The sequence below is a fragment of the Oncorhynchus tshawytscha genome, linkage group LG26, assembly GCF_018296145.1.
Source record: "Oncorhynchus tshawytscha isolate Ot180627B linkage group LG26, Otsh_v2.0, whole genome shotgun sequence".
NCBI lineage: Eukaryota > Metazoa > Chordata > Actinopteri > Salmoniformes > Salmonidae > Oncorhynchus > Oncorhynchus tshawytscha.
The window spans coordinates 3,042,117-3,067,422 of record NC_056454.1 but is presented as its reverse complement, the minus strand read 5'-3'; the positions used below and the strand labels follow the sequence as shown (position 1 = coordinate 3,067,422).

General features: G+C 43.3%; 1 protein-coding gene across 3 annotated transcripts in view; it reads left to right on the top strand.

The window, feature by feature from the left end:
* Window positions 1-25,306, top strand: part of nalcn (sodium leak channel, non-selective) — a 277,670-nt gene that overhangs the window by 238,374 nt on the left and 13,990 nt on the right. For all 3 annotated transcript variants that reach the window (XM_024388657.2, XM_042306734.1, XM_024388656.2), the window contains 15 exons: window positions 1,543-1,596; window positions 2,232-2,352; window positions 7,111-7,242; window positions 8,372-8,539; window positions 9,284-9,388; window positions 9,661-9,767; window positions 9,925-10,045; window positions 10,298-10,396; window positions 10,642-10,735; window positions 15,422-15,528; window positions 16,435-16,509; window positions 16,652-16,771; window positions 16,965-17,033; window positions 17,319-17,467; window positions 17,905-17,998. In XM_024388657.2, coding sequence (XP_024244425.1) covers window positions 1,543-1,596; window positions 2,232-2,352; window positions 7,111-7,242; window positions 8,372-8,539; window positions 9,284-9,388; window positions 9,661-9,767; window positions 9,925-10,045; window positions 10,298-10,396; window positions 10,642-10,735; window positions 15,422-15,528; window positions 16,435-16,509; window positions 16,652-16,771; window positions 16,965-17,033; window positions 17,319-17,467; window positions 17,905-17,998 — 1,615 coding nt within the window. The remainder of the gene's footprint in view (window positions 1-1,542; window positions 1,597-2,231; window positions 2,353-7,110; window positions 7,243-8,371; window positions 8,540-9,283; window positions 9,389-9,660; window positions 9,768-9,924; window positions 10,046-10,297; window positions 10,397-10,641; window positions 10,736-15,421; window positions 15,529-16,434; window positions 16,510-16,651; window positions 16,772-16,964; window positions 17,034-17,318; window positions 17,468-17,904; window positions 17,999-25,306) is intronic.

Here is a 25,306-nt window from a genome sequence, read left to right as displayed (position 1 = left end):
ATAACGCTTTTTCATCAACAGTTGTCATAAAGTGCTTATAGAGAAACCCTATAGGGGAAAGCCCTGCCTCCAGTTGTTTGCTTAGAAATTCTAGGAACAAAATGAGGCCTGCGTCTTGTGTGTGTAACTGTTTTAAAGTCACCATTGGCCCCATGGTGAAATCCCTGAGCGGTTTCCTTTCTCTCCGGGAACTGAGTTAGGAAAGACTGATGTATCTTTGTCGTGACTGGGTGTATTGATACACCACCCAAAGTGTAATAAATAACTACACAATGCTTAAAGGGATATTCAATGTCTGCTTTATTTTGATTTTGACACATTAAGCAAATTCTTACTCCTGAATGTATTTAGGCTTGCCATAACGAAGAGGTTGAATACTTACTGACTCAAGACATTTCAGCTTTTCATTTTTAATTAATTTGTCAACATAAAAATAAAAATAAAACATACTTCCCCTTTGACATTATGGGGTATTGTGTGTAGGCTAGTGACACACAATCTTAATTTAAGCCATTATAAATGCTGTAACACAACAAAATGTGGAAAAAGTTAAGGGGTGTGAATACTTTCTGAATGCACTGTATATAGTGAAAACAATAGTGGTCCTAGAACGGAACCTTTAGGAACACCGAAACGTACGATTGTTTTGTCAGAGGACAAAACATCCACAAAGACAAACTGATATCTTTCTGACAGATAGGATCTAAACTAGTCAAGAACTTGTCTGCATAAACCAATTAGGGTATCCAGTCTCTCCAAAAGAATGTGGTAATCAATTATATGAAAGCGCCACTAAGGTCTAGGAGCATGAGGACAGACACAGAGCCTTGGTCTGACGCCATTAAAATTACATATCTACCCTTACAACTCCAGTGTCCCTGCACATGTAGATATGGTCTTGGCACTGACCCTGTATATATATTACTTACTATATACAGGGTTGTGTTCTTTTTATGTATATTTATTGTACGTTTTTGTTCTACTTTACATTATTTTGTAGTACTACTGATATTGATTACTGCATTGTTGGGAAAGAGCTCGCAAGAAAGACATTTCACTGTACTTGTGCACGTGACAATAACACTTGAAACTTGGGAAACTATTGAGTCTGTACATAGGAATGAATGGTGTCATGTGATCGATGGCTTCGTCCATTCATATATACATTCATTGCTGTAGACTCATATGGTGTCTAACATCTAAGGGCAAGCCAATCACAGGCAATGATTGCAATAGCATGTTAAACCGGCACAATGTCTTCGGATGAGTTGTAATAAGTTTAGCACTTAGGGGGACTTGCATGTCAGCAAAAAATTGAAAAGAGGAGGGGTGCGCACCGACCAAGGCAGAAGTGTTCAAGAACAAGGCTCTAACAATGAAAAACATTCATATTTACTATAGCTCAAGGCACTCTATTACTTTGCTAATACCCATGTATTCTGTGCTGCAATGTAAAGTGCTACCCAAACTGTTTTAGCAACACATGCTATGAAAAGAAAATATCATCTGTTTTCATGTCTATTTGTTTGTCCATTTGTCCAGATCCAAAACAGATCCAATAACAGGAGCGGTGAACTCCAAATACCACCAGCTTTAGTAAGTCTTCTACTCCCATTGTTGATGGGTAAATATTGCATAATCGGGTTGTTTCTCTTATTCTGTCTTGTTATTTATCTAAAAACAATACCAATCCCGTATGAAGGATGAAGATTGCAAAAACTAAAAAGTTGTGAAATAGGTTTTTAACATTGCATAAACTGATTGGAGTTCTGCCCAGGTTCCCAGGCTTCCAGCTCTGATTATCAAACAAAGAGAGAAATTCATTTCTATCTGGGTGCCAGGGGACTTTCATATAGATCTAGCTGGGATGGTGCTGTAGGGCTGCAGTGCGGCCGGATACATGCACGAGCACAAGCACACGCAATGCACGCATTAGCATACAGACACATAACACAAGCTATGCATATGTGCAACAACGCGAACACACACACTCAGGCATGCACACTCCATCACAGTCCTTAGATGATCCCACTCATTATGGAGTCTGTGTGTGAGGTTTTATATAAGTCATATTTCATCAGAACTGAAACAAAGTAGCATGGCCCACTTACAACTCACACTGCAGTGATGGGTCTACTAAGGATCTGCATGTGTGTGTTCCTTACTAAACTAGTGTGTGCTTATGCCTGTGTGTGTGTGTTGTGTGCCTGTATGTGTTCTTTATTCCTCAGTGATCTCCTGGGGCTGGTCACCTATCTGGACTGGGTGATGATCGTAGTGACCATCTGCTCCTGTATCTCCATGATGTTTGAGTCTCCTTTCACCAGGGTCATGCATGTACCCACTCTACAGGTAACTGATATACTGTAGCTGCCATCCATGTCCACCGCGCGACACACACGCACACACTCACTGCATACTGTGTAGACAAGTGGTCACCAACCTTTTCTGAGTCAAGATCACTTTCACAGTCAAAAAGCAAGCCGAGATCTACCGCTCAGAATGACTTTAACCTAATAAAAACAGTTATTTAGGAATGAGATTTGTGCAGTTGGCCTAGCCTGTAAATATTGTTCTTCTCAGACCATATTATATTTCAAAACACCAGCTTTGATAACAAAATAGATCAGTTGGTTTAGCACTTGTGAGGCACAGCTGAGCATAAATTTAAATAATTGCTAATAATTTGATTTTGTATTTTACTGGACTTATGGAACCTGCATCTGATAGTCATGGTGCTGGGAGCTAAAAAAAAACGGTGAAATCAGGACGTCGGTGATCGTCAGGTCGGAAAAGTCAGAGCTCTAGAAAGATGCCAGAGTTTCCGACTGAGAATTCCGAGTTGGATGACCGTTCAAAACTATTTTTCCCAGTCGGATCTCGTTTTTTACTGAGAACCTAGTTGTTTTGAACACGGCATTAGTCTCAGCAGAGGGAGAGAGAGAGCAGCAGAGGGTCCGTCTCTCATGGTCCTTCCTTTCCTCCGGTGAGACTGACCAGAGACACCGCCTCTCACGGTCCCTGCTCTCTCCTTCCTTTCCTCCGGTGAGACTGACCAGACAGAGGGTCCGCCTCTCACGGTCCCTGCTCTCTCCTTCCTTTCCTCCGGTGAGACTGACCAGACAGAGGGTCCGCCTCTCACGGTCCCTGCTCTCTCCTTCCTTTCCTCCGGTGAGACTGACCAGACAGAGGGTCCGCCTCCCACGGTCCCTGCTCTCTCCTTCCTTTCCTCCGGTGAGACTGACCAGACAGAGGGTCCGCCTCTCACGGTCCCTGCTCTCTCCTTTTTCCTCCGGTGGGACTGACCAGACAGAGGGTCCGCCTCTGGTCCCTGCTCTCTCCTTCCTTTCCTCTGGTGGGACTGGTCCCTGCTCTTTTCCTTTCCTCCGGTGAGACTGACCAGACAGAGGGTCCGCCTCTCACGGTCCCTGCTCTTCCTTTCCTCCGGTGAGACTGACCAGACAGAGGTCCCTGGTCCCTGCTCTCCTTCCTTTCCTTTGGGACTGAGAGACACCGCCTCCCATGGTCCCTGCCGGTGAGACACCCGCCTCCCACGGTCCCTGCTCTCTCCTTCCTTTCCTTTGGTGAGACTGACCAGAGACACCGCCTCTCACAGTCCCTGCTCTCTCCTTCCTTTCCTCCGGTGAGACTGACTAGACAGAGGGTCCGCATCTCACGGTCCCTGCTCCCTCCTTCCTTTCCTCCGGTGAGACTGACCAGAGACACCGTCTTCTACGGCGAAACTCGAGTTGCATCTGCCTCATGCACAAATTCATGTTGTTCCTATGTCCAAAGAAAGTGAAATATTCCTCGATATTAAAATAAACACGACGAGCTGCTAATAATAATGCAAGGTCATTGCAGCTGCAGCGCGAGTGGGGAAAAGAGTGTTTTATATTTTGTAATAGTGTTGATTAAAAACATTGTTGACAGTGCTGAATAAACTTACACATGAACTGGCTCATAAAAACAGCAGCTCTTTGCTATATTCTATAACAGTCTCTCTCTGGTCATGGTTTTAAAACTTATGAAATCTCATGTAGGTTCACTTTGCTGTGGCCAGGGTCGAGGAAGCTGTAGGCACGGTGATTTGAGCTATCCGATTAGCCAGTGCAACAGGCGCACTTGATTTAGCCACAGATCTCCTGGTCCATCAGGTAGATGGAGTTTGTCTTTTCAGACAAATTAAATGCTTCAGAATGGGGACACTTTGATGGTGCGCAAGGCATCTGAATCAAGTGCACCTATCGCCTAGCAAAGAAAGGAGTGCAAGCCTTTATCTTTGGCTTTTTTACAGAAATGTTTGGTGATCGACTAGGAATGCCTTAAAGATCGACCAGTTGGTGACCACTGGCTAGATGAGAAACAATAGGATGCACAGAAAAATAAATGGATGAGTGGGTTGGAGGAAGGATGGAGGAATGGATTAATGGACATACATGACCTACCGGCTTGATTCTGTCTTATGTAGCAAAATTTGAAATTGTGTTTTTTACATTAGATAAAAGTAGAGACTCAGAGCTATGAAATGGCATATCATACACTACAGTTGAGGAACAATGAGAAAGTAATTCTGCTTCGAAAGTTGATAAACTTGTAACCTCACTTTTGAGAAAACGGCCCTTGAATATTTTAGTAAACCTACTGGAGAGCTCTTCTTTGTCTACACCCATTCAGCATCGTTCACACCCTCTTAAGCCCCACCCATTTCTTTAAGGATTCACAGGTGAGGCCATTTACTTAACAGCCAAAGATTTCAAGACTAAAGACTGGTTTATACTACAGGTGTATTCATAAATTCAATCTGGGGTGCCAGAGTGCGCTCTGGGTGTTCGTAAACTCAGAGCGTTGTCAGATTGTCAGTTCGTAAATTCAGAGCATTTCGCTCTCGGAGCGTTCAGAGAGCACACTGGAAGCTCTGGCCGAGGAGTAGGCTTGATCCGAGCGTTCTGACATAACAACAACAGTCAAGCTACCAAGCTAACTGGCTAACATTAACTAGCTTGGTAGCTACAGTGCCTTGCGAAAGTATTCGGCCCCCTTGAACTTTGCGACCTTTTGCCACATTTCAGGCTTCAAACATAAAGATATAAAACTGTATTTTTTTTGTGAAGAATCAACAACAAGTGGGACACAATCATGAAGTGGAACGACATTTTTTTGATATTTCTCACTTTTTTAACAAATCAAAAACTGAAAAATTCGGCGTGCAAAATTATTCAGCCCCTTTACTTTCAGTGCAGCAAACTCTCTCCAGAAGTTCAGTGAGGATCTCTGAATGATCCAATGTTGACCTAAATGACTAATGATGATAAATACAATCCACCTGTGTGTAATCAAGTCTCCGTATAAATGCACCTGCACTGTGATAGTCTCAGAGGTCCGTTAAAAGCGCAGAGAGCATCATGAAGAACAAGGAACACACCAGGCAGGTCCGAGATACTGTTGTGAAGAAGTTTAAAGCCGGATTTGGATACAAAAAGATTTCCCAAGCTTTAAACATCCCAAGGAGCACTGTGCAAGCGATAATATTGAAATGGAAGGAGTATCAGACCACTGCAAATCTACCAAGACCTGGCCGTCCCTCTAATCTTTCAGCTCATACAAGGAGAAGACTGATCAGAGATGCAGCCAAGAGGCCCATGATCACTCTGGATGAACTGCAGAGATCTACAGCTGAGGTGGGAGACTCTGTCCATAGGACAACAATCAGTCGTATATTGCACAAATCTGGCCTTTATGGAAGAGTGGCAAGAAGAAAGCCATTTCTTAAAGATATCCATAAAAAGTGTTGTTTAAAGTTTGCCACAAGCCACCTGGGAGACACACCAAACATGTGGAAGAAGGTGCTCTGGTCAGATGAAACCAAAATTGAACTTTTTGGCAACAATGCAAAACGTTATGTTTGGCGTAAAAGCAACACAGCCCATCACCCTGAACACACCATCCCCACTGTCAAACATGGTGGTGGCAGCATCATGGTTTGGGCCTGCTTTTCTTCAGCAGGGACAGGGAAGATGGTTAAAATTGATGGGAAGATGGATGGAGCCAAATAACAGGACCATTCTGGAAGAAAACCTGATGGAGTCTGCAAAAGACCTGAGACTGGGACGGAGATTTGTCTTCCAACAAGACAATGATCCAAAACATAAAGCAAAATCTACAATGGAATGGTTCAAAATAAACATATCCAGGTGTTAGAATGGCCAAGTCAAAGTCCAGACCTGAATCCAATCGAGAATCTGTGGAAAGAACTGAAAACTGCTGTTCACAAATGCTCTCCATCCAACCTCACTGAGATCGAGCTGTTTTGCAAGGAGGAATGGGAAAAAATTTCAGTCTCTCGATGTGGAAAACTGATAGAGACATACCCCAAGCGACTTACAGCTGTAATCGCAGCAAAAGGTGGCGCTACAAAGTATTAACTTAAGGGGGCTGAATAATTTTGCACGCCCAATTTTTCAGTTTTTGATTTGTTAAAAAAGTTTGAAATATCCAATAAATGTCGTTCCACTTCATGATTGTGTCCCACTTGTTGTTGATTCTTCACAAAAAAATACAGTTTTATATCTTTATGTTTGAAGCCTGAAATGTGGCAAAAGGTCGCAAAGTTCAAGGGGGGCGAATACTTTCGCAAGGCACTGTATGTGTGAAATTTGTTTTGATTTAGAATGGACCATTATCATGCCCCTGTCTCGAAACAGAGGCAGCGGAGAGAAATACATGTCATCAATGCACTTGAGTAGCGAATGGAGGACTCTTTTCCCGTGGTTCATTTTTTTTTTAAATATTTTTTTTTTTATATGTTATTGTTCAGTAGATACAACTTATTGTACAGAGTTACGTACTGTGCAACTTTTTTGTGCTGCTAACTTTAACCTGGCCCCAGAGATGAGGGTCTACACACTAAAAGGGTTCTTTGGCTGGGCCCATAGGAGAACCCTTTTGGGTTCCATGTACCTGCAACCAAAAAGGGTCATTCAAAGGCTTCTCTGATGGGGATTTTATAGTGTAGAGATGATGAGGACAAGGCTTCAACCTGAATACATAAAGGTTGAATGAATAAATAAATAAAATATTTATTGGAGCTTAATGTCTGGTGTGTTTCAGATAGGAGAGTATGTCTTTGTCATCTTCATGAGTATCGAGCTGAACCTGAAGATCATGGCGGACGGCCTGTTCTTTACTCCTACAGCCGTCATCAGAGACTTTGGAGGAGTCATGGACATCTTCATCTACCTCGTAAGTTCATGGATTTGGATTCATATAGCACTTTTTTACTGATAATCAAAGAACTTGACATTGTATGTGGAAAACTCACCTCAACCACCCAATATATGGGTGATGCCACGGCAGCCACTTTGCGCCAGAAAGCTCACAACGCATCAGGTATCACAATATGTAATTGCAACCAGTTTTGCCAGCTTAGGGGAAATGTTGCAACGGGAGATTCTTACAGAATGTTTTTGATATTTACCTAAAGAAAGGATGGTCTCTGACTGGCTTTCCAAGTAAAGTATATTCCTCTAGAATACACCTTGATGTTTCTAGACCCCTTTTCTCGCTCTCTGTCTCCCATAAAGGGTATTCCATGTGACTTTGGAGTGGACATAATATGCCTTTTGTTAGAATAATGAAAAGATACATTCTTCATGTGAGAATAAGCAGACTCTGTTTGATTAACGCTATTGCTAATGAGTTCGGGAAGATGACACAGTGAAACTTTTGAAGATAGCTTTTTAATGACTGATGATCAACTTCATTTCGTCGGGATGCGTCTATCATAATTTATTTTCTTGTTTTTTTGTGAGCTCTTAGTTTTTTTAGGCCGTCTTTCAAAACAACTCTTCCCTTTCTTGTTTGGGAATATAATTTGCATATAGATGATATAATTGGATGAGAGACGGGAGAGAATTGAATTGTAATAGCTCTGACAGGCACACTCCACACAGATAGTGGTCCAGTGTTTACCTTACCATTACTTATGGGGGGGGGGCTCACCTCCCTGCCTGCCTAGCTCTGTTGCCTCCTAGTACCTAAATGAGTTTTGTTCTATAGGTGTCAATTGACAATGTTACTGCCAGAGGGCCTGTGGGATGGTGTAGTTAAAATGAGTGGTGTTAAATGAGTGTGTTCTTAGCTTTGTATAGCATGCAAAGGGCAACGCAGTGTGTCCGATGGGCTTTGTCATTTTACTGTTTGATTAGAAAGGTCAGGTCAGGACCTGCGTTTCTAATGACCTCCCTCCCTCCCCACCATCTCCTCCCCTCTTCCTCCTTCTTCCTCTCTCTCCCTCCCCCTTTTTCATTCTCTCCATCATCTTCCTTTTCCTCTCCCTCCCTCTCTCCCTTCCTTTCTTTCTCTCTTCCAGTGTAGTCTGATCTTCCTGTGTTGGCTGCCTCCTAACGTGCCTCCGGAGTCTGGGGCTCAGCTGCTGATGATGCTGAGGTGTCTTCGCCCCCTTCGCATCTTTAAACTGGTGCCCCAGATGAGGAAGGTGGTGCGGGAGGTCATCAAGGGTTTCAAGGAGATTTTCCTGGTTAGTGGTGGCCACACAAGCACGCACACATGGTGTGAAAACGTGCACTTGTAGATGCACACACTAAGAGACACATACACAGGCTTGTAAGCATACACATACTCAGACAGACAGACATGCACATGAATGCACAATTACATGTGCATTGAGCCACATTCTTACTTGAGCTCCACCTGCTTAACTCAAGTTTCCATTGACATCAATTAATGACTTATGCTATAGTCTGAGTGGTCTGTGCTCATCTCAACTCTGGATCAGGCCCATTGTGGACAGTTGAACCACACTAAGTAAAAACACTCGCATACACTTTACATGTATACACAGTGGATACATTTTGGACCAAACTCTGGAGCTAAGCCTGATTGTGGAAATGCTCCATATGAGACACAGAGACATGAAGTGATTATTTTGACAAAGTTTGACCTAACTTTGTACAGTAGATTACTGTAAGATGCTGAATGTGAGGTTTCCCCTGCGCTCTGTGTTCTCTCACACCCTACAGATCTGCCCAGCAGCCCAGAGGCTATTTGACTGCGTGGGAAAGCCCTGGCTGTCTATAACCCTCTATTGATCTAACACACACAGACACACACAGACACACACAGACACACACACACAGACACACACACACACACACACACACACACACACACACACACACACACACACACACACACACACACACACACACACACAGGTTTCCATTTCTTCCTTTTTACTTGAATGTGTCTGTGTGTGTTATAGGTCTCCATCCTGCTCCTGACACTAATGCTGGTGTTTGCAAGCTTCGGCGTCCAGCTCTTTGCTGGAAAACTAGCCAAGTGCAATGACCCCCACGTATTCCTTCGGGTACGACCAAGCTATTTATAAAATTGATTTTCCAAACATAGAAGAGCAGAAATTTACATTAAAAGCAATGGCCATATTGGACGTACTATTTTAAATGATGGATTCCTAAAAAAAAATTGTTGTAATGTAGTTATTTGATATTAATGAAACCAGAAAATCTGATTTAAATCAGAACATTGTCATTATGACATCTCGTACCATCTACTGTCTGTCCATTCTACCCATTCAATTTGCATGGTGTAGTGACATCTGTGCTCTCTTGTTGTTTGTAGGAGGACTGCCATGGAATCTTCCGGATCAACGTGAGTGTGTCTAAAAACCTCAATCTCAAACTAAGACCAGGAGAGAAGAAGCCTGGCTTCTGGGTGCCAAGAGTGTGGTGAGTGATTAGGATTGGCTGAAACATATATAGTGCTGGGCTGGCACTAAACCTTGCACACACTGTAGCCCTCCAGGACCATGAGTAATGATGGTGTCATTACTATAGTTCTACTCACTACATAAAGTATGTTTTAATTATAATACTTTTTTTTCAGGGCCAACCCTCGCAACTTTAATTTTGACAATGTGGGTAATGCCATGCTGGCTTTGTTTGAGGTCCTGTCACTCAAAGGCTGGGTGGAGGTCCGTGATGTCATCATTCACCGCGTCGGACCGGTACACACATTTACTGTCTCTTTGCCTCTGCCTCGGCTTCTCTCTCTCTCTCTGTATCTCTGACTTTGTCTCTCTCTCTCTCTCTGTCTGTATCTCTCTCCTCACTTTCTTCTCTCTCCTCTCTTCTCTCGCTCTCTCTCTCTCTTTCTTCCCCTCTTCCTCTCTCTCTCTCTTCCCCTCTCTGCTTAATGATAATACTGGATCCTACATACATTGTAAGAAGTAATGACACACCTTTGTCTCTCCCTGCAGATACATGGTATCTACATCCACGTGTTTGTTTTTCTGGGCTGTATGATTGGACTCACTCTGTTTGTCGGAGTGGTCATCGCTAACTTCAATGAGAACAAGGTAAGAGATCCAAGATCCAAGAGAGCACAATTCTGTTTTTCCCAGTTTCAACAAAGTTGAACACAATCATGTACTGGCATGGCGTAGCTGGAGACTGTACACCTCAAATACTGACTTGTATCACGGGTGACCTGTCTTGCACACCTTCCTGACAATAATGATTGGTATTCCTCTCAAATGTATTCATAAAGCCTTTATAACGCTGTCATAAGATCTGGGTCTGTGTGTGTATTTTTCCTCCCCAGGGTACTGCTCTGCTGACAGTGGACCAGAGGAGGTGGGAGGACCTGAAGAGTCGACTGAAGATTGCCCAGCCTCTCCACCTCCCCCCACGCCCAGGTATGTATTGTGTGTGTGTGTGTGTGTGTGTGTGTGTGTGTGTGTGTGTGTGTGTGTGTGTGTGTGTGTGTGTGTGTGTGTGTGTGAGAGAGAATAAATAAAATGTCTGTTTCGCTCTCTCTCTTCTTCTATTTTCTTTTCTCATATCTCTGTCTACTGTGTCCTAATAAGCTCTCTGTCTCCTCTGATCAGCGACAGAGTTTTAAATCACTGACTCTCTAGTGACATTAAAATGCTCAGAACTCATCCACTAACTCACCCCCTGTGATAGAGTAGAGCTTATACACTATTTCATTACGCAAAGACTAATAGAGTCCTCACAGACAAATACACACACACACACACGCCCACACACAGAGAATGAACTGTTTTCAACAAGAGTATAAGTTATATTAATGATCGATCGCTTCTACTGATCTAATTGAGCATCCCAACTCAGCTCTTTGCTCTTTGCTGAGGTCACTTCCTCTTGACAAACAAATCCTTCACCCAGTTAGATCGTACCATCCTCAGCATGGTAATACACAGACTGATCTACACAGCTTGTTATGCTGTTTTAACTGCAGAGGTGTATATGTGAAGGAGTGAGAAGAACAGGGGAATGAAAGGAGAAGTGCATGGGAATCAGGGGAGGGAATAGGCACCACATAGCCAGTTAGTACAGAGCAAAGAGAAAATCAATGATTCAGTCTTAGTTCTACCCAGCAGAGCCGCTGACTATGTTAATCTCCACTCTGATCCACATCCAAAAACCTTAGGCTCTGGCCTGACTCACTTACTTACACACACTTACTCAATGTGCAGCTCAACCCAGTGTTAGGGAGCTATGGGAGGCTCGCTTGGCCAAATCGTTTCCGGTTCCTCCTCTCTATTCAGAAGTGTCTGCATTCTGCACACTTAGCATTGCGGTAGAGAGACAGCGGATCAATCTTGCTGTTAAAATCTATTGGTTGATTGAGATGTTGGGTTATACTGGACTGGGGATGGGCTAGCATTGGCTGAGGCTGCAGAATAAGGGCTGAGCTAGTGTTTACTGGGGCTGGGCTAGAGTTTACTGGGGCTTGGGCTGAGCTAGTGTTTACTGGGGCTGGGATAGTGTTTACTGGGGCTTGGCTAGTGTTTACTTGGTCTGGTGCTGGGCTGGTGTTTACTGGGATGCGGCTAGTGTTTACTGGGGCTGGGCTAGTGTTTACTGGGCTGGGATAGTGTTTACCGGGGCTGGGCTAGCATTTACTGGGTCTTGTGCTGGGCTAGCATTTACTGGGGCTGGGGCTATTGTTTACTGGGTCTGGGCTAGTGTTTACTGGGTCTGGGCTAGTGTTTACTGGGTCTGGGCTAGTGTTTACTGGGGCTTGGGCTGAGCAAGTGTTTACTGGGGCTTGGCTAGTGTTTATTTGGGCTGGGCTAGTGTTTACTGGGTCTGTGCTAGTGTTTACTAGGGCTGGGATAGTGTTTACTGGGGTTTGGGCTAAGCTAGTGTTTCTAGGGCTGGGCTAGTGTTTACTGGGGCTTGGGCTTGAGCTAGTGTTTACTGTGGCTTGGGCTGAGCTATGTTTACTGGGGCTGGGCTAGTGTTTACTGGGGATTGGCCTGAGCTAGTGTTTACTGGGGCTGGGCTAGTGTTTACTGGGGCTTGGGCTGAGCTAGTGTTTACTGGGGCTGGGATAGTGTTTACTGGGGCTTGGCTAGTGTTTACTGGGGCTGGGATAGTGTTTACTGGGGCTTGGCTAGTGTTTACTGGGGCTGGGCTAGTGTTTACTGGGGCTTGGGCTTGAGCTAGTGTTTACTGTGGCTTGGGCTGAGCTATGTTTACTGGGGCTGGGCTAGTGTTTACTGGGGATTGGCCTGAGCTAGTGTTTATTGGGGCTGGGCTAGAGTTTACTGGGGCTTGGGCTGAGCTAGTGTTTACTGGGGCTGGGATAGTGTTTACTGGGGCTTGGCTAGTGTTTACTGGGGCTGGGATAGTGTTTACTGGGGCTTGGCTAGTGTTTACTGGGGCTTGGGCTGAGCTAGTGTTTACTGGGGCTGGGCTAGTGTTTACTGGGGCTTGGGCTGGGCTAGTGTTTACTGGGGCTTGGGCTTGAGCTAGTGTTTACTGTGGCTTGGGCTGAGCTATGTTTACTGGGGCTGGGCTAGTGTTTACTGGGGATTGGCCTGAGCTAGTGTTTACTGGGGCTGGGCTAGAGTTTACTGGGGCTTGGGCTGAGCTAGTGTTTACTGGGGCTGGGATAGTGTTTACTGGGGCTTGGCTAGTGTGTACTGGGGCTGGGATAGTGTTTACTGGGGCTTGGCTAGTGTTTACTGGGGCTTGGGCTGAGCTAGTGTTTACTGGGGCTGGGCTAGTGTTTACTGGGGCTTGGGCTTGAGCTAGTGTTTACTGTGGCTTGGGCTGAGCTATGTTTACTGGGGCTGGGCTAGTGTTTACTGGGGATTGGCCTGAGCTAGTGTTTACTGGGGCTGGGCTAGAGTTTACTGGGGCTTGGGCTGAGCTAGTGTTTACTGGGGCTGGGATAGTGTTTACTGGGGCTTGGCTAGTGTTTACTGGGGCTGGGATAGTGTTTACTGGGGCTTGGCTAGTGTTTACTGGGGCTTGGGCTGAGCTAGTGTTTACTGGGGCTGGGCTAGTGTTTACTGGGGCTTGGGCTGGGCTAGTGTTTACTGGGGCTTGGGCTGAGCTAGTGTTTACTGGGGCTGGGCTAGTGTTTACTGGGGCTTGGCCTGAGCTAGTGTTTACTGGGTCTGGGCTAGTGTTTACTGGGGCTGAGCAAGTGTTTACTGGGGCTTGGGCTGAGCAAGTGTTTACTGGGGCTGGGCTAGTGTTTACTGGGGCTTGGGCTGGGCTAGTGTTTACTGGGGCTTGGGCTGAGCTAGTGTTTACTGGTGCTGGGCTTGTGTTTACTGGGGCTTGGCCTGAGCTAGTGTTTACTGGGGCTGAGCTAGTGTTTACTGGGGCTTGGGCTGGGCTAGTGTTTACTGGTGCTTGGGCTGAGCTAGTGTTTACTGGGGTTGGGCTAGTGTTTACTGGGGCTTGGGCTAAGCTAGTGTTTACTGGGGCTGAGCTAGTGTTTACTGGGGCTTGGCCTGAGCTGTGTTTACTGGGGCTGGCTAGTGTTTACTGGGGCTTGGGCTGAGCTTGTGTTTACTGGGGCTGGGCTAGTGTTTACTGGGGCTTGGGCTGAGCTAGTGTTTACTGGGGCTGGGCTAGTTTACTGGGGCTTGGGCTGAGCTAGTGTTTACTGGGGTTGGGCTGGTGTTTACTGGGGCTTGGGCTGAGCTAGTGTTTGACCGTTCATTAGTTTTATACAGCATAGAAAAGAGATGATGAGGCTGCTCTTAAAGCAATGGTGAGGCTAACATGCTTGTCCTGTTAACTCAGGAGACTATTAGCAGTAACACATTAACAATGATTTACAGTAGGATGGATTTTGTTGCCTATGTTATTTGGTGCCAATGTTTCAAAGTCAAGCATATAAGCAGGGACCAGGCATCTATAAGAGTTGTATTATTTTGTATATACAGTATAATCATCAGGAGATTATGTAGGGGTCCACGTTGGTAACTGGGGGGCCCTGCCTTGATTGGGTAACTGATTCATATATTTATTTTATGAAGTACATAATAAATGAATGTTACTGGGCCAGTAACATCATTATTTTTTATTTTAATATAGTATTTAACATCATTATTTCTAATATGTTTTTATCCAACCACAGGAGCCTGCTCTCACTGTTAAAAAATGTGTGCAAGTCCTAAAAACGTCTCTGCTCAACTGTAGCCTACGCCACATCGCAAATGTTTTGATGGCTTTATTAGAAAGGGGCTTTTTCTTCAACAGAAAAGTCACCACACATCGAGTTGTATCTTGGTGCACGGATTTGTTTACAAAAAGGATGGTGTGCAGGGAAGGACCCTATGATTTCTTAATCCGGCCCTGTGTATGAGAATCATATTTTTAAATTAACTAAGATAAGACCTGTACTGACAAGCTGTAGATCTTATTCCAAGAAGATTGGAAATATTTTTTTTCCATTGCAGCCCTGAATCCAATTTTGAGATTTCTGTTGGTTTCCAAGTAATATTATTGCTGGCTGTAAAAGTTGATAAGCTGCCGGTCGTAGGATGTTATTTATGATACTGGATAGAATAAACGGGTAATGTAAGGAGGACATCATCTGACACACACTGACTCGCACATCGAGAAATACTGACCTGTTTGTGTGCATGCATGTGTGACTGAGCCAGGAAGCATGGCCATGCGCGTGTGTGTGCCAGCAACTTTACAATCCAACATGAACATAGGCAATCTGTCTGATTTCTGTTTTCTCTGACTAATTGTATCAGTGAAATGGCTGGGGGTACTTGGGTTCTGCAGGGCACAATGTTGTGGAATGTTGAGCTAGAAATACATACTGTAGAGTAAATATGCTTCTCTGACATAGAATAAGGAAGCATGTCAGTTTTATTCATGACATGTCTATCTGCAATGTTCCACGTTTGCTTACTGAATGTGGTTCAGGTCTAGAAAACATTCAGTTGTACAGCTATAGTATGAGCTCCATCTATGTTGGAAAGCATCATAATCATCTCCTAAAGAAAGGTGATGAGGAAATGATTTAGGCTATTGGAATTCACCCTGCTGTTTGGGTCTGGTCTGGTGTTGATCCTCACTCCTCTCTCCCCCAACAGAGAATGCAGGGTTCCGTGCCAAGATGTATGACATCACTCAGCACCCCTTCTTCAAACGGGGTATCGCTGTGCTGGTTTTGGCCCAGTCAGTGCTGCTGTCTGTCAAGGTGAGGCTGTCTGATGTAGACATACATTTTCTATCTACTAGTGATGTGCTGCTCAGCTATTTTTTACCTACAGTACACCCATCCGCAATTTCACAGAATTGGCCCGGACTACTCGGCCCAATGTAATACAATGAAAATCAAGGTTGCAATCAATTCAAGTTGACGTCAGTCAATTCAAGAAGTAAACTGAAATTTTTAATCAATAATTTTACAAAGGGTGTCTACACTGAGTGCACAAAACATTAAGAACACCTACTCTTTCCATGACATAGACTGACCAGGTGAATCCAGGTGAAAGCTATGATCCCTTATTGATGTCACTTATTAAATCCACTTCAATCAGTGTAGATGAAGGGGAGGAGACAGGTTACATTTTTAAGCATTGAGACATGGATTGTATATGTGTGCCATTTAGAGGGTGAATGGGCAAGACAAAATATTTAAAAGCCTTTGAACGTGGTATGGTATTTGGTGCCAGGCCCACCGGTTTGCAACAAGAACTGCAACACTGCTGGGTTTTTCACAGTCAACAGTTTCCCATGTGTATCAAGAATGGTCCACCACCAAAAGGACATCCAGCCATCTTGACACAACTGTAGGAAGCATTGGAGTCAGCATGGGCCAGCATCCCTGTGGAACGCTTTCGACGCCTTGTAGAGTCCATGCACCGATGAATTGAGGCTGTTCCGAGGGCAAAAGGGGGTGCATCTCAATATTAGGAAGGTATTCCTAATGTTTTGTACACTCAGTGTATTTTAAGTGACACTAGCCTCAAAAAACGCTATGAATTTCAACCCATGCATCACTATATATACTATCAATTAAGTTGAGCTTAAAGAGGGAGATTTAAGAGTGGTGCTGGATTGTGCTGGACATCAGCTTTTATGTGAAATGTGTGTGTTTCAGTGGGATGTAGATGACCCAGTAACAATGCCACTTGCTACCATGTCAGTGGTCTTCACCATTATCTTTGTGTTAGAGGTAAGAGTCTGGGTGCATGTCAATGGGAAATTTGCATGGAATACTATGCACATGGATCTCAAGGCAGGATTGTGACAAATGTACAGTATTATAAAAGCAATGTGACTACAATGCGATTGGATTTTGTTGTTGTGGTAACCAGGTGACGATGAAGTTCATAGCTATGTCCCCGGCGGGGTACTGGCAGAGCAGACGGAACCGCTACGATTTACTGGTGACAATACTGGGAGTCATCTGGATAGTCTTGCACTTTGCTCTACTGGTGAGGACACACATATACACACACACACACAGTATAAATACAGATATACAAGCTATTCTTTACAACATTTGTTCTTTCCTGGAACTAGTGCATTTTCTAACAACTATTCTGTACTTCTTTCGAGTTATGACTAAATATATTGTGAAGGTTAGTGTATAATTAGTAAATGGCTGATCACAGTGTTCTCCTGTAGAATGCATATACTTACATGATGGGCACGTGTGTGATCGTCTTCAGGTTCTTCACCATCTGTGGGAAGCATGTAAGTATAGCCCACTGTAAGCCTAATGGAACTTACAGTGCATATTACTGAACGAAACTGTTAAAAATATTTTTTCCCTATTTACTAGCTTGCCCAGCAGGCAAAAAAAAGCCATTTAGAGTTGTAAACTGTTTTTCTGGTTGAATACATCATATAACTCAAATTACAACCATATGTTACAACCTCCGTTTGTTTTGTTGCTGGTTGCTAAAAAAGGAGGTAACAAAACTCCTGCAACCATTTTGCCTGCTGGGTGGTCTCTTTAATGCTATAATCGGTCTGTAGGTGACTCTGAAGATGCTACTGCTGACCGTCGTGGTCAGTATGTATAAAAGCTTCTTCATCATCGTGGGAATGTTCCTTCTCCTCCTCTGCTACGCCTTCGCTGGAGTCGTCCTATTCGGAACCGTTAAATACGGAGAGAACATCAACAGGTCATCAACAGCTTCCCTTTCTCTCCTTTCTGTTTGTATCCCCCTTTCTTTACCTCTTTCACACTTATTCCTTGTCCTCTGTCTCTTTCCTAACTTCAACTCTTCCTCCCACTCCTCCAAGTCTTCCTCCTTCCTTCCTTCCTTTTTACCTTTCTCCTCTCCTTTCATTTTCCTGACTCTGCTCCCCTCTCATTCTCCTTTCTAGTCATCATTTCTCCTATCTCCCACACGGTTAGCGCTCTGATTACTGTAGAGATTTGAAGAGCAAGTGTCACTTATTCGATTTGTGGCACCATCACAGCCTCCTCTAGTGGAGAAATAGTGGGAGTTTGAGAAGTCTGCAGCCACACCGATGACTCATTCTCTCTAAAGCGTGTGTGTGTGTGCGTGTGTGTGTGTGTGCTACTTTATTTGTTTACATTTTTTCTCAATGACAGGCATGCTAACTTCTCCACGGCAGGGAAGGCCATCACGGTTCTGTTCCGTATTGTCACGGGGGAAGACTGGAATAAGATCATGCATGACTGCATGGTAAGAGCTGGTCTATTTCATTTTCCATATGTACACAGCAGCGTCTTCAGGGGAAACTAGTCAAGACTTACAAAACAGAAAGCGTAGTGTAATACTTTTCTGTCTGTTAGGTAAAAGGCACAAGACAAAGTCAGGTCTAAAAGGTAACCATGTAGAAAAAGAGGCATTTCTCAACATAGACTTCTTCAGAAAAAAGGGATATACTGTTACAGTATTATTTCAAGTATTTTATATATTTCAAGTTCATGACTCGAGGGTTTGTTGTTTTTATTGTTCAGTTTATATGTCTGCTCTATATAGATCATATACAATATACACTGATCAATATAAACGCAACGGGTGTAACTTTTGTTGACAATTTCAATATCTTTTGGAAACAAAACATGTTTTATAAATAGGATGGGATCCACCCAAATCATTTGGGTTCCTGGATCCTTTCACATCATTATAAGGCTGCGTTGAGACAATAACTTATCAATTACCCAGGCCCAACTCAGTTAATTCCTAACATTGTGTCACTGACTTGTCATAATACTTTACAAAATGTACATTAGCCCAGGGGCATTGGTAGACACAATGGAAGTAACCTAACATATGTCCCTCCAACTAATTGTGCTATTGTGTCTGTTTTTGTGTGTTATTTGTAACTTATTTTTTACATGATGTTTCTGCCACTGTCTCCTATGACTGAAAAGCGCTTCTAGATATCAGGACAGAAAATTCCCGAAATTCCCATAAGAAAGAGACGGGGATATCGGGGACGTAGGTTGGGGTGCCTTGTAAGGATCCAACGGGGAGTGGGTAATCTGCCGCTACCATCAGTCCTATTAGACAACTTACAATCATTGGATAACAAAATAGACGAGCTACGATCATGAATATCCTGCCAACGGGACATAAAAAAACGGTAATATCTTATGTTTCACCGAGTCGTGGCTAAACGATGACATGAATAACATACAGCTGGCGGGGTTGACGCGGCATCGGCAAGATAAAATAGCAGCCTCCGGGAAGACAAGGGGTGGCGGTCTGTGTATATTTGTAAACATTAGCTGGTGCACGAAATCTAATATTAAGGAAGTCTCGAGGTTTTGCTCACCTGAGGTAGAATATCTCATGGTAAGCTGTAGACCATACCATTTAGAGAGTTTTTGTCTTTATTTTTCGTAGCTGTCTATTACCACCACAAACCGATGCTTGCACTAAATCCGCACTCATTGAGCTATATAAGGCCATAAGCAAACAGGAAAACTCTCACCCAGAGGCAGAGCTCCTAGTGGAGCGTTAATGTAGGGAAACTTAAATCCTTTTTACCTCATTTCTACCAGCATGTTAAATGTGCAAACAGAGGGAAAAAACTCTAGACCACCTTTACTCCACACACAGAGATGCATACAAAGCTCTCCCTCACCCTCCATTTGGCAAATCTGACCATAATTATATCTTCCTGATGCATGTTTACAAGCAAAAACTAAAGCAGGAAACACCAGTGACTCGAAGTGGTCAGATGAAGCAGATGCTAAGCTACAGGACTGTTTTGCTAGCACAGACTGGAATATGTTCCGGGATTCTTCCGATGGCATTGAGGAGTCCACCACATCAGTCACTGGCTTCATCAACAAGAGCATCGATGATGTCATCACCACAGTGACTGTACGTACGTACCCCAGCCAGAAGCCATGGATTACAGTCAACATTCGCGCTGAGCTAAAGGGTAGAGCTGCCACTTTCAAGGAGCGGGACTCTAACCTGGACACTTATCAGACATCCCGCTATGCCCGCCGACGAACCATCAAACAGGCAAAGCATCAATACAGGACTAAGATTGAATCGTACTACACCGGCTCTGATGCTCATCGGATGTGGCAGGACTTGCAAACTATTACAGACTACAAAGGGAAGCACAGCCGCGAGCTGCCCAGTGACACAAGCCTACCAGACAATCTAAATTACTTCTATGGCAAGAAACATGCTTGAGAGCATCAGCTGGTCCAGACGACTGTTTGATCACCCTGTCCGTAGCCGATGTGAGTAAGACCTTTAAACAGGTCAACCTTCACAAGGCCGCAGGGCCAGACAGATTACCAGGACGTGCAACGTTATTCATTGACTACAGCTCAGTGTTCAATACCATAGTGCCCTCAAAGCTCAATTCTAAGCTAATGACCCTGGGACTAAACACCTCCCTCTGCAACTGGATCCTGGACTTCCTGACGAGCCACCCCCATTTGTTAAGGGTAGGTAACAACACATCTGCCCCACTGATCCTCAACACAGGGGCCCCTCAGGGTTGCGTCCTCCGCTGCTTCCTGTTCACTCATGACTGCATGGCCAGGCACAACTCCAACACCATCATTAAGTTTGCTGACAATACACCAGTGGGAGGCCTGATCACCGACAACAATGAGACAACCTATAAGGAGGAGGTCAGAAACCTAGCCGTGTGGTGCCAGGATAACAACCTCTCCCTCAAAGTGATCAAGAGGAAGGAGATGATTGTGAACTACAGGAAAAGGAGGATCGAGCACGCCCCCATTCTCATCGACGGGGCTGTAGTGGAGCAGATTGAGAGCTTCAAGTTCTTTGGTGTCCAACTCACCCACAAACTATCATGTTCCAAACACACCAAGACAGTTGTGAAAAGGGCACGACCATTCCTATTCCCGCTCAGGAGACTAAAAAGATTTGGCATGGGTCCTCAGATCCTCAAAAAGTTCTACAGTTGCACCATCGAGAGCATCCTGACTGGTTGCATCACTGCCTGGTATGGAAACTGCTCGGGATCCGACCACAAGGCACTACAGAGGGTAGTGTGTACGGACCAGTACATCACAGGGGCCAAGCTTCCTGCCATCCAGGACCTCTTTTCCAGGTGGTGTCAGAGGAAGGCCCGAAAAATTGTCAAAGACTTCAGCCACCCTAGTCATAGACTGTTCTCTCTGCTACTGCACGGCAAGCGGTACTGGAGCGACAAGTCTAGGTCCAAAAGGCTTTTTAAAAGCTTCTACCCCCGAGCCATAAGAATCCTGAACAGCTAGTCAAATGGCTACCCAGACTATTTGCGTTAATTCCCCCCTCCTATATTACGCTGATGCTACTTTCTGTTTATTATCTATGCATAGTCACTTTAACTCTACCTACATGTACATGCAACTCACTTAGATTATACCTTTGATACAGTGATACCAATACATGGTTATAACATCTACAGAAAAGACAGAAATGCCAATGGTGGAGGTTTTGCTGTTTATATCCAGAGCCATATTCCTGTAAAGCTCAGAGGGGTTCTCATGTTAAATATTGTTGAGGTAATATGGCTAATATGCATCACCTAAAGCCCATTCTTGTAGGGATCTGCTATAGACCACCAAGTGCTAATAGTCAGTATCTTGATAACATGTGTGAAATGCTTGATAATGTATGTGATATCAGATAAATATATTTTTGGGGGGTGATTTAGATATTGATTGGCTTTCATCAAGCTGCCCATTCAAGAAAAAGCTTTAAACTGTAGCCAGTGCCTGCAACCTGGTTCGGGTTATCAGACAACCTACCAGGGTAGTTACAAACAGCACAGGAATAACTATGTTATTGATGTAAAGAATACTTAATCACGTAACTAATTAACTAGGAAGTCGGGGCACCAAGGAAAATATTCAGATTACAAAGTTATAATATTCCTAATATAACTTTCAGATATGTTAATATCTGATCACTTAGTCTTTTGATTAATGACGTATTCTTTACCTCACATTAGTCTCATTCCAAACGTCGTAAATTGTTGGTTATCTGCACAAACCCAGTCTTCACTATGAGTCATCCATACATCAATTGTCTTAAAATATTTTTTTTACTAAGTAATTCACAGAAATGCATCACACAAACAATGGATAGTTACAAGGAAATGAGAGCGGAGTTTCCCTAGTGGGATAAACCGGCATCGCGGCTTGGTGTACAAAAGGGAAGTGGGGGTCGACTGAGATAAGACAACACACAGTTGATAATTTTAACAATTGAAATGCTAATCTATGCACATGAACGCTCACTCATTCGGGAATAATTGCAATCAATACATATATTTACGCTCAGTGTGTCGTCGGGATCTCTGTTGAAAAGTTAGTTTCTGTTGGAGAGTTTATGGTCTCCACTCAAACCTTGGCCCTCTCGTTATTCGAGGTAAGCTGGTCTCAACCTTAGTCCTCTCGTAATTGAGAGAAACATGGTCTGTTGAGAAATTCTCAAGGGGGGGGTTTTATTCGGAAGAGCAGAAAGGGGCCTGTCCCAGGACGCCAGACCATAACTGTGCTCATGGGCAGTCCTCTGACTTAGTTAACCTATCTAGCGCAGCGGAACCCCTCGACAACATTCCGTTGAATAGGCAGCGCGCGAAATTCTAAAATATTTTTGGGAAATATGTAACTTTCACACATTAACAAGTCCAATACAGCAAATGAAAGATAAACATCTTGTTACTCTACCCATCGTGTCTGATTTTTTAAATGTTTTACAGCGAAAACACAACATATATTTATGTTAGATCACCACCAAATCAAAAAAAACACACAGCCATTTTTCCCAGCCCAAGATTGTCACAAACGCAGAATTAGAGATAAAATGAATCACTAACCTTTGATAATCTCCATCAGATGACACTCATATGACATCATGTTACACAATACATTTATGTTTTGTTCGATAATATGCATATTTATATCCACAATTCTCGGTTTACACTGACGCCATGTTCAGAAATGGAGTATTTACAGGAGTAATTACAGAGAGCTAGATAACAGAAATACTCATCATAAACTTTGACTAAAGATACATGTTTTACATATAATTAAAGATACACTACTTCTTAATGCAACCGCTGTGTCAGATTTTTTTTAACGTTACCTAAAAAGCATACCATGGAATAATCTGAGACAGCGCTCAGAAGTAACAACATTTCTCCGACATGTTGGAGTCAACAGAAATACAAAATTACATCATAAATATTCCCTTACCTTTGGTGATCTTTCATCAGAATGCAGTGCAAGGAGTCCTAGTTCCACAATAAATTGTTGTTTTGTTCCATAATGTCCATTACTAGTGTCCAATTAGCTGCATTTGCTACCAGGTTTAGCTCACATGCCCAAAAGCTGGCGCTGGTCCAGGCGAACTCGGACGAAAACTTCAAAAATATATATTCCAGGTCGAATAAACTGGTCAAACTAAGTAGAGAATCAATCTTCAGGAAGTTACTTTCATATATATCCAATAATGTTCCAACCGGAGCATTCGTTTTTGTCTACAGAGTCATGGAACGCAGGCGATATCAACAGATAATTGCGCAACCAGGAAATGTCATTCTGCCAGGCCAGTGACTCATTCCCCTCCCATTCGGTCAAATATCACACTAGGACCTTCGTTCCACGTTCTACTGAATGCTGACATCTAGTGGAAGGTGTAGGAAGTGCGAACAGATCCATATATTGTTTGGATGTGAATAGGCGATGACTTCAAATTAGACCAGCCTTCAGAATTTCCACTTCCTGTTTGGAAGATTGCCTGTTATACTCACAGACATAATTCAAACAGTTTTAGAAACCTCAGTGTTTTCTATCCAATAGTAATAATAATATGCATATATTAGCATCTAGGACGGAGTAGGATGCATCCAAAGTGAAAATGCTGCCCCCTATCCCTAACAGGTTTCTACCCATCGTGTCCGATTTCAAAAATACTTTACAGCTATAGCACAACATATGATTGTGTTAGATCACTGCCAAGTCAAAAAAAAAACACACAGCCATTTTTCCAGCCAAAGAGAGGAGTCACAAAAGGCAGAAATATAGATAAAATGAATCACTAACCTTTGATGATCTTCATCAGATGACACTCATAGGACATCATGTTACACAATACATGTATGTTTTGTTCGATAATGTGCATATTTATATCCAAAAATCTCAGTGTACATAGGCACCTTACGTGCAGTAATGTTTTGATTCCAAAACATCCGGTGGTTTTAGCAGAAATACTCATAATAAACATTGATAAACGATACTAGTCTTATTCACAGAATTAAAGATAGACTTCTGTGCAACCGCTGTGTCAGATTTTAAAAAACTTTATGGAAAAAGCATAATCTGAGAACGGCGCTCAGAACCCAAAACAGCCAGAGGAATAGCCGCCATTTTGGAATCAACTAAGTTAGAAACAACACCATAAATATTCACTTACCTTTGATGATCTTCATCAGAAGGCACTCCCAGGAATCCCAGTTAGACAATAAATGACTGATTTGTTCCATCATTTATGTCCAAATAGCCACTTGTTTTTAGCGTGTTCAGCCCAGTAATCCATCTTCATGAGGCACAAGCATTTCATCCAGACAAAAACTTTAAAAGTTCTGTTACAGTCCTTTAGAAATGTCAAAAGAAGTATGGAATCAATTGTTAGGATATTTTTAACAGAATTCCTTTGTCTTCAGAAAAGGCACTGGAACGAGAGGTAACTCTGTCGGGAGCGCGCGTCGTGAGACCAAGGCTCTCTGCCAGACCACAGACTCAAACAGGTCTCATGAGCCACTCCTTTATAGTAGAATCCTCATTCAACGTGGAAGCCCTAGGAAGTGCAACCTCATCCATATCTCAATGTGTACTCGGTAGGCAAAGCTTTGAAAAACTACAAACCCACTTCCTGGTTGGATGTTTGTGAGGTTTCTTTCTGCCATATGAGTTATGTTATACACACAGATATCATTCAAACAGTTTTAGAATCTTCAGTGTTTCTTATCCAATACTAATAATAATATGCATATATTTGCATCTGGGACAGAGTAGGAAGCAGTTCACTCTGGGCACGCTATTCATCCAAAAGTGAAAATGCTGCCCCCTATCCCAATAAGGTTCAACTCCAAAGGGAATTGGAGTTTCCTTCATTAAACAGTCCAAAATCACATTACACAATTACACAAACAGTATCATCCTCACTCATTCATCTTATACAACAATTAGATGTAAGCCTCATATCTGAGGCTATTGTATAAACAGCGTTATGGTAATGTGGCCGTATTGTCTCCCATGAGTTTCACAAAATTGTACCAAACGGACCAGTTCGTAGCTGGATCCTTCACCGATATTTTATACCTTCTCCAGAACATAAATGTTGTTCGGACCTCAAGTTCTTTGAGGTGCAAGAAATTCCTTTGTTCTCTCGATGAAAACTCACTCTCTCTCTCTATACTGTGGCCGTGAGAAGATGATCTCCTCCAGGAATTTACGACCTGAGGTCGCAGCAGCCTGAGTGTAGGAGACAGAGAGA